The following is an 11,395-nucleotide window of genomic DNA, read 5'->3' on the forward strand; positions in this document are numbered from 1 at the left end:
GCGGGGCAGCCGCCGCCCTCCGGGGCCGCAGCGGGGCTCCGTGCGGGATGTGCGGCCCCGCTCCGCCGCAGCTGCTGCGGGGGCACCGAGCGCTGTCCCGCCGTCCCTCGGCGCGTCGGGGAGCGGCTGCTCGGCACACCTGTCCGGGCCTCCCGCGCCTCCCCTGCCGGCTGCCCGGGCTCCCGCAGCCCCATCCCGGGGCCGCCCGCATTGCGTCGGGGGCGCGGCGCGCAGCGTGCGGGGGCGGCCGGCCTGGGGGCAGCGCGCATCCCTCCCTCCTCCGCCGGCCCCGGCCCCCGGCTCCCCCGCCCTCCCGATCCCCGAGCTGCACCAAACAGCTCTCAGGTTTCTGCTGATACTGCAGCGTCAAGAAATGGCTCGAGTTTGCTCCTCGCTCTTATGCATTCAGCTGCACTCTCGCTCCTGCCACACGCGTCCAGCTCCTGCCTCCTCCTGCCTCCGCCGCTGCTGCTGCCGGGACGAGCCAAGACCGACTCCGGGGATGCGGCTGCAGGGCTGCGGCGCTCTGACATCTCCTCCGCCGCCGCTGCCCAGCGCCCGGCTCCTTTTCCAGCTGTCCTAAGGCAAGAGAGCTGGAGAGGCAGCAGCTATCTAGGACTCCTTGATTTTATTGACTAACTCAAGCCTTTTGGAAAAGGTACTTTGCGCTCTTTTCCACGCACACCCCCCACCCCCCACTGCGGTTCTCAGCAGAAACTAATTAAACCCACTAGCCCTTGTGCAGCCTAAGACAGTGTATGAATATTTCAGTGTCTCGCAGGCAGCCCTGTAAAGCGATCGCTGCGTTATAAAGAGGGGCGCAAGAGGAGGAGGAGGGTTAAGTTTGCCGCTGCGGTTTTTGTTTTGGTTTGGTTTTTTTTGGATGCTGCTGCAAGGCGACTTGACGCATTCCGGCACTGGCTCCTACTCCTGAGCGGCGCGTCTCACCCGGAGCAGGTAAGGAAAAGCCCCTTCTCCGTGCCGACGTTACCCTCGATTTTGGACGGTTTGGGTCTGGGATGTCGACCTCCCTTCCCTTGTCTCTCTCTCCCCCAGTTACATTTAGCTGCTGCAAAGCAGGAGAGGAGATGCCTTGCCTCCCCCCGCCCTAATCCGCTCCCCCCCCTCCAGTCGGTGTGATGAAGTTGTCAGTGCTCAGTTAAGTCTCCACAGCAGGGAGCGCGGTGCTCGAGAGCCTCCTTTGCAGGAGCTGACCCCGCTGAAGTTTCCAGGGAAGCCCTCCCGATGAGTTCGGGGCACCTTCCTGCCTTGGAGGCCCTGGTGCATGTCCAGGGATGTGTAGGAACACGTAGAACTCCGCATGTACTGCTCTAGTGGGCAGAACGGGATGTTCCTGCTGATGTGAAAGCCAATCCATTGCGCCTGAGTGTGTGTGTGTATGTGGAGGGGCTTGGGGGCTGGTTTATTCTGTTTCTCTCTTCCCTGGCAGCCTCCATCCTGCAAGTGAGCTGTATGCCTTCAAAACAGAGTGTTTCCATCCCTCTCTCCCTCCCCAGCACAAAAGAGGAGAGGACCAGGGCAGTGGTGGTGGTGGTGGGAGGGGGGAAGGAAGAGGCAGGTGATGGAAATTTGCTGAGTTGGCATTGCAAGGACTCGCCTCCCAGCCAGCCCGTGATTTATTTATTTATTTATTTTATGTGTATGTGCGTGTGCGTGTGTGTGTGTGTGTGGTAGCTTCGTGGCAGCAGCTGCGGCGATGGTGAAGCCGGCAAGAAAAGTGGACGGATCGAGTTAAAGGCTAAAGGAGACGGCTGGGGAGGGGAACTCCAGCCTGGGGGTGCACTCCATAGACCTTCAGCCTCCCGGTGTGGGGGACAGGACCCCTCACCTTACCTGCCCTCTGCCCCCCCTAAAGGTACTTCTTCCCTCTTTCTTCACCCTCCCATCATCCCTGATGCCTCTCCCTTCATCCCGCCTCTCTTTTCCCCTTTTGGGTATTTCCATCCTTTAGGCTCCACTTCCACCCCTTCCTCAAGCTCCCCAGCTCAACCCCCTCAACCCCCCCCCCCCCCACCTTGAACTGCCCTGGGTCTATCTGTGCTTCTCCATCCTCCTCCTCCTCCCTTTCCCTCACTTTCTCCCCTACCCCTTGGTCCCTTTCCTCTGTGCCACCATGACCGTGATGGCTGGAGAGAACATGGATGAGACTTCTGCGCTACCTGGCCACCCCCAGGATAGCTACCAGCCCGCTGCCCACGACGACCACGAGTGCTGTGAGCGCGTGGTGATAAACATTGCGGGACTGCGCTTCGAGACACAGCTGAAGACTTTAGCCCAGTTCCCCAACACGCTGCTGGGCAACCCCAAGAAGCGCATGCGCTACTTTGACCCCTTGCGCAACGAGTACTTCTTTGACCGCAACCGGCCCAGCTTTGACGCCATCCTCTACTACTACCAGTCTGGGGGGCGGCTCCGCCGGCCCGTCAATGTCCCCCTGGACATGTTCTCTGAGGAGATAAAATTTTATGAGCTGGGCGAGGAGGCCATGGAGAAGTTCCGAGAAGATGAGGGATTCATTAAAGATGAGGAGAGACCCTTGCCGGAGGGGGAGTACCAGCGCCAAGTGTGGCTCCTCTTTGAGTACCCAGAGAGCTCTGGGCCGGCAAGGGTTATTGCCATAGTCTCTGTCATGGTCATCCTCATCTCCATAGTGATCTTCTGCCTAGAGACATTACCTGAGCTGAAGGAGGACAAGGAGTACACAATGCACCGCACTGACAACACCACCCAGGTCTACAAGTCCAACATCTTCACAGATCCCTTCTTTGTTGTGGAGACCCTGTGCATCATCTGGTTCTCCTTTGAGCTGGTGGTGCGCTTCTTTGCTTGCCCTAGCAAGACTGATTTCTTCAAGAACATAATGAACTTCATTGACATTGTGGCCATCATCCCTTACTTCATCACCCTGGGCACTGAGATGGCCGAGCGGGAGGGGACTCAGAAAGGAGAGCAGGCCACCTCCTTGGCCATCCTGAGAGTCATCAGACTGGTAAGAGTCTTTCGAATCTTCAAACTCTCCCGGCACTCTAAGGGCCTCCAGATTTTGGGACAGACCCTCAAAGCAAGTATGAGAGAGCTAGGTTTACTAATTTTCTTCCTCTTCATTGGGGTGATTTTGTTCTCTAGTGCGGTATATTTTGCTGAGGCTGAAGAACCTGAGTCTCATTTCACAAGTATCCCTGATGCTTTCTGGTGGGCGGTGGTATCCATGACCACTGTGGGCTATGGTGACATGTACCCTGTGACAATTGGAGGCAAAATCGTAGGCTCCTTGTGTGCCATCGCTGGTGTGCTGACAATTGCCCTGCCTGTACCTGTCATCGTGTCCAACTTCAACTACTTCTACCACCGAGAAACAGAAGGGGAAGAACAGGCTCAGTTACTTCACGTTAGCTCCCCTAATTTAGCATCTGACAGTGATCTCAGTCGCCGCAGCTCCTCCACAATCAGCAAATCTGAGTACATGGAAATCGAAGAGGATATGAATAATAGCATAGACAATTTTAGAGAGGCTAATCTCAGAACTGGCAACTGCACTGTAGCCAACCAAAACTGCGTTAATAAAAGCAAGCTGCTGACTGATGTTTAAACAAACAAACAAAAAAAACCCAAAACAAAATCCCCACTCACAGCTTGAAGACTTTAGTGACACAGTCACACTTTGTAGATGCTTTACTGATAGTCTTTGAATGCTTTATTTACCTCGTAAATGCATTGTTGCATTGCAAATCTTTGCTCTGCAATAAAGAAGCTTCCAGGATCCATGAAAGATAAAATTTTGTTTATTTTCAAAAAAAACCATTTTCCACCTGGCAAATTATAACCATTTGAACTAGTTTAGTTTTAAGCCGTTATGATGTAGACCTAAACTTTTCCTCTATCTCCTCTTTTTTTTTCTTTCACTTTTTTTTTTTTTTTGATAAAGCTATCTTAAACTAAGCAAGACAGTTTTTAGAGCTATTAAGCATATGCATGGATTCCAGTAAAAATATTCTGCAAAACTACACAGTTGCAAGACAGTGCATCAGATAATAATAGTACAAAAAGATCAGCCAAAACTTGTGGCAAGCATTTGCCATGGTGTTTATGAAGGAGTGCAAATTTTCCTTCCGCCCCCTCTGTGAAAGATTCCATCCTTCCAACCTACAGATCCACACAGCACCTTACTAAAAAACCTCTTTTGCTCTCTGTAGAAGAAATATCCTAAAAGGAGAATAACAAACAAAACTGAAGACAAAACATCTGCAATGCTGCTAAGTCCTCTCACATGCAGATGATAGGAACACACTTTGTCCCCGCTCCCCGTTTGGAGCTGGATACAAAACTTTAAGCCCCTCTGTTGCAAGATAGCACAATGGAGTTTAATATAAGCATGTTTGAATTTGATACTATTTATTTTATGATCGCATGCTTGAAATGTTACCTCAGTCAATAGCGGATAAGCTTTCGTTTGAGCTGAATCTTCTAAAAATAGGTCCTTTCTCTTCTCTTTTTTCATTTTTTTTTCTTTTTCTTTTTGATTTGCATTCACCAGAAGTGCACTCCTTAATTTATTAAATCGTTGACTAGTAATTTAAAGTACTGTATTTAAGTGCGTATGTTAGTCAAAGGGGAACAATAACTTTTGGAGATCAAAGCATGTTCAAATATTCAGCATTATGGCCTATTTGATTAAAGTGTAACTTGAATTAATTAGTGCATGAATTCAATGATAATAATAATAACAATAATGATGATGATAATAACAATAATGATAACAATAAAAACAAAAAAAAGTGCTTGATAGACTGAGGGCCTGAATTAACTGTTTAGAGAAACCTGATTGTTTCCTGCATTGCTCAGGGAAGTGTGTTGGCTTTTGTCCAGGCGTTGTCAGAAGGGAACATATCCCATCTTTTAAAGGGAAAGCTATATGGAAAACTAACAAGTCAAGTTATATATAGCAACAGCTAAAAACCTAGTATCCTCTATAGATGAAAGGTGCAGATGCATGCTTTTTGGTGCATTCTCAGAATGTAAATGAAACTTATCTATTACATGCATCCGAATTGCAGCAGCTGGTTTCTTTTGCAGTCATCAGTTGAGACTTTTTTGTATCCCCCCAAAACTCACTGAAGAGACCCAGCAGATTGATTGAGAGAGTTGTGCAGTGCCTTTATCTTACACCCCCCAAAACTGCTGAAAGTGCCTCCAGGAACTGAGTGGATCAGAGACACCGAGGGAAAGGACGAGGAGTCAGTCCTGTATGTCAGGAGTGTCCTGTGCTGTCTACTAGTACAGCATGGAAAGGTTTAGGGATAGAAAGATCAAGTGTGAGTGAGAGGGATGCAGAAGAGGCAGGCAGAGATCACCGGTGCCCGTGGAATACTTTCCTTCCCTAGCTAGGCTGATGTTGCAGGGCTCTGCATTAGCTTCTGCCAAATAACTCCTAGTTGTGTGCATGCAAAGCTTCAGATTTCCCCAGTTTGTTCATAAAGGCATCACTGCCATCACTGTATCAGCCCTTCTTTTCCCTGAGGTGGCTTTTTGGCAGCTTGTCCCTGTAGGGCAGGGTGCAGGAGGAATGGGAGCCTGGGCATTGCCCAGTCAGGCAACCAGACTGGAGGACTGTGCTCTTCTTTCCCTTAGGTTTCCCAGCAGGTAGATGGGAAAGGCTTTTCCAGGCCCTCCCATCCCTGTCTGCTCCATCCTCTTTCAGATCTTAGGTCCCATCAAAGCCTTTGAGCCATATTCTTCTTCCTGGTCTCTGGTCTTACTGTACTTCCATCATTTCCTGGTGAGGGAAGCAATGCTAGGAGAAGATATGTTCTGCAACATGCCAGCCTTGACTGCTAGACCCTGGAAGATCTGAACAAACATATAGGCACTAATCTTAATTTTTCAAATGACAAAGTTGAGGATCTTCATTCTGCACTTAGCATGTGGCCAACTGCTGTTGAACACATCTCCTTCCATGGTGTACAGATCCTTTCCTCCCCTATCTTTCTGATATATGTATATATGTGTATAAATATATATATATGTATGTCTGCTCCTGTGTGTGTCACATACATATGCAGGCACATGTATATATAAAATAAAATCAAAGCACTTAAAAACCAACCCTAACTCTGCAGTTACGCACAAGCTTGACCTGCCAGGTTTTCAGAAAGACTTGACTTTAATTCTCACTGTGTGACTTCTGTGAATCTTAGTGATGAGAAAGATAAAGAACTGAAGGAGCTCCAATTCCTGCAAGAAGTGCAAAGTATCACATAAAGCAGGGCATTACATCGTCTAGGTAGATGTTGTAAAGCTTCTTTCCTGTCCCCTGCTCACGTCCTTGCCCTTTGTACACCTCTCTCCCTGTTAAAGTCCAGTGGTCCTGATCTTCCCAAACTCTTGAATCATAGGATATGACTTCTGATATCAAAATGGACTTGAATGCTGCACTCAGCTTATAAAACCACCATCTGACTAAACTAAACAGCAATAATCAATTCAGTGCTATGGGATCAATGATCAGAAGGATGCATCTGGGAGATGAGGCCTCACTTGGGTACCTTCTGCCACAGCTGGGTGTGCACACCTTAATTTAATGTGCAGAGTGATGATCATTCTGCTTATGCACAGAGAAAAGTGCTGCATGCAGCGATTCTTTGTCAAGAGACTGGGACGGATCATAAGAACTCATGGTTTGGGGAGCCTGAATATTGCTTTGTCCATTTATAGCTCACTGCAAAGGATCTCAACCCATATGGAGTACAGGAATTAATCTCATGTAGCATAGGCATTCATTTTTGACAAGTTTGACACAGAAAAATAACAAAAACAAGGTTCTTACTCCCTTTACACGGGAGTGCTGAAATGTCTTTGTGGGCCTGAAGGTGCACTTAACAAACTGCCTGTTCTTATCAGCAAGTATCCCTTTTTTTATTTCTTTACTTCTTTTTTTTCTTTTTATATATATATTTTTTTCCTTTTGGCCCTTATGTTTCTTTTTGCTACACATGGACTCTAAGGGGTTTTTTATGTAACTGGAAGAGGACTGGAAATGAGCTGATGGCCAGTGTAGTGCTTCTCTGAAAGAATTCCATTGGTAGGTACCTCCTGGAAGTGATGCCCACGTTATGCTGGACAGGGAACCCAGTGGATATGGCAGTCTTTAGTTTGGTGAGGGGAAGAAAGCTTTTCCAGCAGGAGTCATTCCCCACGCCCTCACCACCACCCACTGCTCTGTGCCTCTCTGTGCTTCTTAACTGGTCCTGTGCAGCTTTTCCTTCATCCACTCAGGGAAAGGGGTGAGGGAATTTACCTGGCAAGGGCAAGGCAGCAGTGCACTGCAGTGCAGAGGCAGGAACCGAGCAGAGAGTCAGTGGGCAGGAATCCCATAGATTGGTATCCCTGCCAAAATTCCCCATCTGGTTCTACCATACTTAGCTCTAGAGCACTAGGGAGAGGCAGAGGGGCAAGGGTGCGAGGGAAAATGAAGGACTCTGTTCCTTCACAGAACCCAGGGCTTTCTGCAAGACTGCCGAGAGCTCAAACCCTCTGTGTGGCAGCTCCAGCACAGGCCATGATCTGGATTTAGTCACCTTCATGAGGAAGCTGGGGTGCAGTTAGCCAGGCTGTGAGTTCACAGCATAGTAGCAAACCCATACAAATTCCCTGCATGGGGTGTCCTAAGCCTTATCTCCACCGGGGACTTCAGGAAACCTAATCCGAATCAATGAAAGGTGTGCATTTAAAGTAGATTTGTTAAACTGCTTTAAAGCCCAGCATGGACATTCTGTTGCAGTATTAAAGCAACCTTAATCTGATTTGGAGTCATTCTTTTTGAAAAGGAAGTAATCTGAATTGAATTAAGGCTGCTTTAATTCTGAACACAATGGGGCTTAATGCAGTTTACCTCATCTGCCTCACAAGCCCATTCAGACAGAGAAGCCTGTAGTAATCATTAGATGTACTGGAAGTGACCCCATTGTGCAGGGAGTGCCCATGTGCACCAAAACTCTTGGTACACGAGTGCTGCAGATTCACAGCCTGGCTTCCTGAGGGGAAAACTAACACTTGATCCTGGTGACAGTTCTGGTGAGTCCCTCCTTTTGTTCCTGGTTTACACCAGTGCTGCCTTTGAGGAAGCCGAAAACAATTGTGGCCCAAGGAAATTAATTTCCACTTTACAGAATGGCACGGGTGCTAGCCTGATGTACTGTTAGTCACATGGACGAGCACTTGTGAGACAGAATGAAGCACTGAAGACAGGACAAAATTCAGCCAAAGTCCTCTTGTTTGCAGCAGTGGTTTTTGCCCACACAGAGATTTCAGAGATCAGACGCTTCTTAACAAATCAGCTGTGTGTCATTCATTATAGGCTGCAGGTGCCCAAACTGACAGCAGTAGCAGTGGCAACTTGTACTGACAGGGTTTTTTCAATACCAAGGGACAATTGTTTTCATTAGGCAGAAGTACAGGAAGTTAGCTTCTACTGTGAGAGAGCTGCAGCCCAAGTGGAACCTCAAAACCTGCTGATTTTAAGGAGCTGAGGGCTAGTTTCACTTTTCCACAGTCCACACTTGAACAATGCAGTTTCTTATATGTACATTTATTAAACAAAACACAACCAACACTAGGTCAGGAACATCAGAAATGTATTAGAAAAAGGTGGAAAGTTGTATTTTAGAACAAAATCTACTGCATACATATGCAATACATGGAGAGAATGTATTCCTTTCCAAATACTACCTTGATAACAATTGCTTGAGGGATGCCATTCTGGATTAATCTTTTCCCCTAACCTGAAGAAGAGGGATGTACTGCAGCTTTTCCAGGAATGGTCTGATCCTGTAGGCTTCCAGCAGCCTGATGACAGTGTTCCTCAGAGTAATTTCAGACTCACAGGGACGCAGAGTCACCTCCAAGGTGTGATTTAGCCTCAGCAGCCGCAGAGCTGGACGGAACTCGAAAGCTGTCCTTGCAATTGCACAGCAGGGCAAGTTTGTCCCAAACCTGCCTCCTGCAAGTCTGGAACAGGCTCCTTTTCTGAGATTCTTTAATCAGGGACCTACACTTCAGTTTTGGTTGGACTTAATTCGGGCTGAGCTTCTTTTTCTGTTTTCTGTTCTGGCTTTACTTAATCAGGTGTAGGGAATTTCTTTTTCCTGAAATGCTTATCAAGTATTCTTAAAGGAGTCAGTATTTGTATCTGCAAAAAAAAAAAAAAAAAAAAAAGATAAAAAAGAAACTTCAGGGTGTTCTACAGTTTCACTCAGTACAGGTGAACTTGCCACCAGTGAGGTCAACAATTTATGCTGTCAAGGCATAGCATGCTTTGATATTTTCAAAGGAAATAAAACGAAACTGAGGTCTTAACTGAAATTTGTCTCAAGGTTTCTGTTAATATCTGTGTAATTCTGTATATTTCACCTGTTCACAGGCTCTAGCAAATGTCACTACAAGTTATATATTAAAAAAATCATCATCCATTTCTAGTTTCTATAATAAAATGAAGACGTTGCATTCAGTTCCTTTAGGTGCATCAGTCTTTGATCCATGTTATTGTTTCAGTGACATTTCTATAATGTAATTGGGATCAAATGTATATTTTACTTTTGTACAAAAGTAAAAATGATATTTTTATGACTAAATTCAGCAAACCCTTACCTATAGCCTGCTATGATGAAATATTTTTTTTCCTTTCCTTTACATGTAAAACATTGTGTTTTTTGCAGTATGTCGGTTTGAAATGAATAACTAACAGCGGTCAATAGAACTGTAAATGGCCTCTCAGACATACCTCTGACTTTAAAGATGAAATATTGCCGATGTGAAAGATATAAACTGAATAATCTCCATATGAAAGTGCACCATCAGGGCAACAAACCATTTAAGCTGACACAGCTGTACTTATTTCCACCATTCACCAATCGCTTATACTTTGGGTGAAGTATGTACTTCATTGTCACATTACAACTCATTTTACTTCCAAATAGTGAAATTGTTTGACTTACCATTTTTAGAACATCTGATGTTATGAGTTCTTAACTATTTGAAATGCATAGTTTTCATCTATGCAATTTTACCTGCTTCTGTACTCGTTCATCTGTTCATACTTGGCATCAATTAAAGATAATTTTTAAGGATCTTACCCAGGTTTTAATCTGTCTGGTTATTTTCTGGAGTCTGGTTTCTCTGCTGTCACTATTGGCCATTTCTGTCTGAAATTGATGGTTGCTTTATTGATGGTTTTCCTACTGAGTGGTATAAGAAATGGCAATGCAGTGAGTGGGAAGTGTGGCTGTGGGCTTTGAGAGGCTTGTAAATGATTACTCAAGCTTTACAGTGCAATTAATCCAAAGGCTTGGTTTGTGCAGGCTTTGGACCTAGCCCTGCATAAAGTTCTGGGGCCAAACTGTGCTGCACTCATTACTGAGACATCACTCAGTCCCACCAAAACTCAACATCATGTTAAACCTACTGGCCATGAGCACTGACTGCACCCTCCAAAGGTTTGTGGGTATTAATTAACATTACCATCTGAGTGCAGACTGGTAACCAGGTTTCAAACCATTGTGTGACTGACCATGGGCTTTGGGTTGGGTTGGATGTCAGCAAATCCAAGTGAGTTGATGTTGTTTTCCATGGAAAATTGCTTTATCACGGTGTGTTTCATGCAGAGTGTGGTGGGAGAGCCATGCATGCCATGTCCCAGTGTTGCATTGTTCACAAAGGAGGCAATGACATGCATGCTCATTATTTTGTGCCAAAGCTGTTGTGTGCTGGGAGTCCACCTAGAGATGGGTTTTTTAGGAGATAGGGGCAGTTTCCAACAGTGGGATGCACACAAAGTGCTGATCACACGTTGGTGAAAGGAAGTGAAAATATCCTGACCTTACACGAGGCAGAACATTTTGTGTGGCCTCTCCTGTGATTTTATTGCCTGACTTCTTAGTCGAGAAAAGCTTTTGTCAATTAAACCCTCGTTCATCAATAGCTTTGAGTGTTTAGTCAGTTGATTGAATATCACTTACAAACTGTCTGAAATTGTTTTGTTGAGTTGTTAGTAAGGATTTGCAGTGATCTTAAATGGGTCTGGTCCAAGCTGTTTGTCTGCTGTTGGCTGCTTTGTGATGGTCAAGGGGGTGATCACTGTCATTGAGTTTTGCTGGCTCTAGGTGTGTCTAAAGTCTCATTGCTTCTTTATTTCTCTTTTTTGTGTTTAGAAAAACCCAACCCAAACCAAAAAATGTTTGTTTATCATCTCTGCAGCAGCAATCTTCTCCCATTTGCTCTTAGCAAAGCTCCTATTATTTCCTGTTGAAACTTTGTGCATTCAGGACCAGGTCCTAGGACATGATTTTGACCTCTAAAATCACTCAATAAAAAAACCCCAAAA

At 46.1% G+C, this 11,395-nt stretch overlaps 1 protein-coding gene across 3 annotated transcripts; it reads left to right on the forward strand.

Annotated features, from left to right (window-relative positions):
• Positions 1-306: 306 nt before the first annotated feature.
• Positions 307-10,147, forward strand: KCNA1 (potassium voltage-gated channel subfamily A member 1). Of its 3 annotated transcripts, XM_063154284.1 has the most exons (3): positions 307-658; positions 772-957; positions 1,696-10,147. In XM_063154284.1, exon 3 carries the CDS (start codon positions 2,135-2,137, stop codon positions 3,608-3,610), a length of 1,476 nt encoding a protein of 491 aa, XP_063010354.1. In that variant the 5' UTR covers positions 307-658; positions 772-957; positions 1,696-2,134; the 3' UTR covers positions 3,611-10,147. The 3 variants fall into 3 exon arrangements, with proteins under 3 accessions (XP_063010354.1, XP_063010352.1, XP_063010353.1); XM_063154282.1 differs by having other exon boundaries at positions 307-957; XM_063154283.1 differs by having other exon boundaries at positions 307-957; positions 1,973-10,147.
• The last annotated feature ends 1,248 nt before the right edge of the window (positions 10,148-11,395 follow it).

The sequence above is a fragment of the Melospiza melodia genome, chromosome 4 (assembly GCF_035770615.1).
Source record: "Melospiza melodia melodia isolate bMelMel2 chromosome 4, bMelMel2.pri, whole genome shotgun sequence".
Lineage (NCBI taxonomy): Eukaryota > Metazoa > Chordata > Aves > Passeriformes > Passerellidae > Melospiza > Melospiza melodia.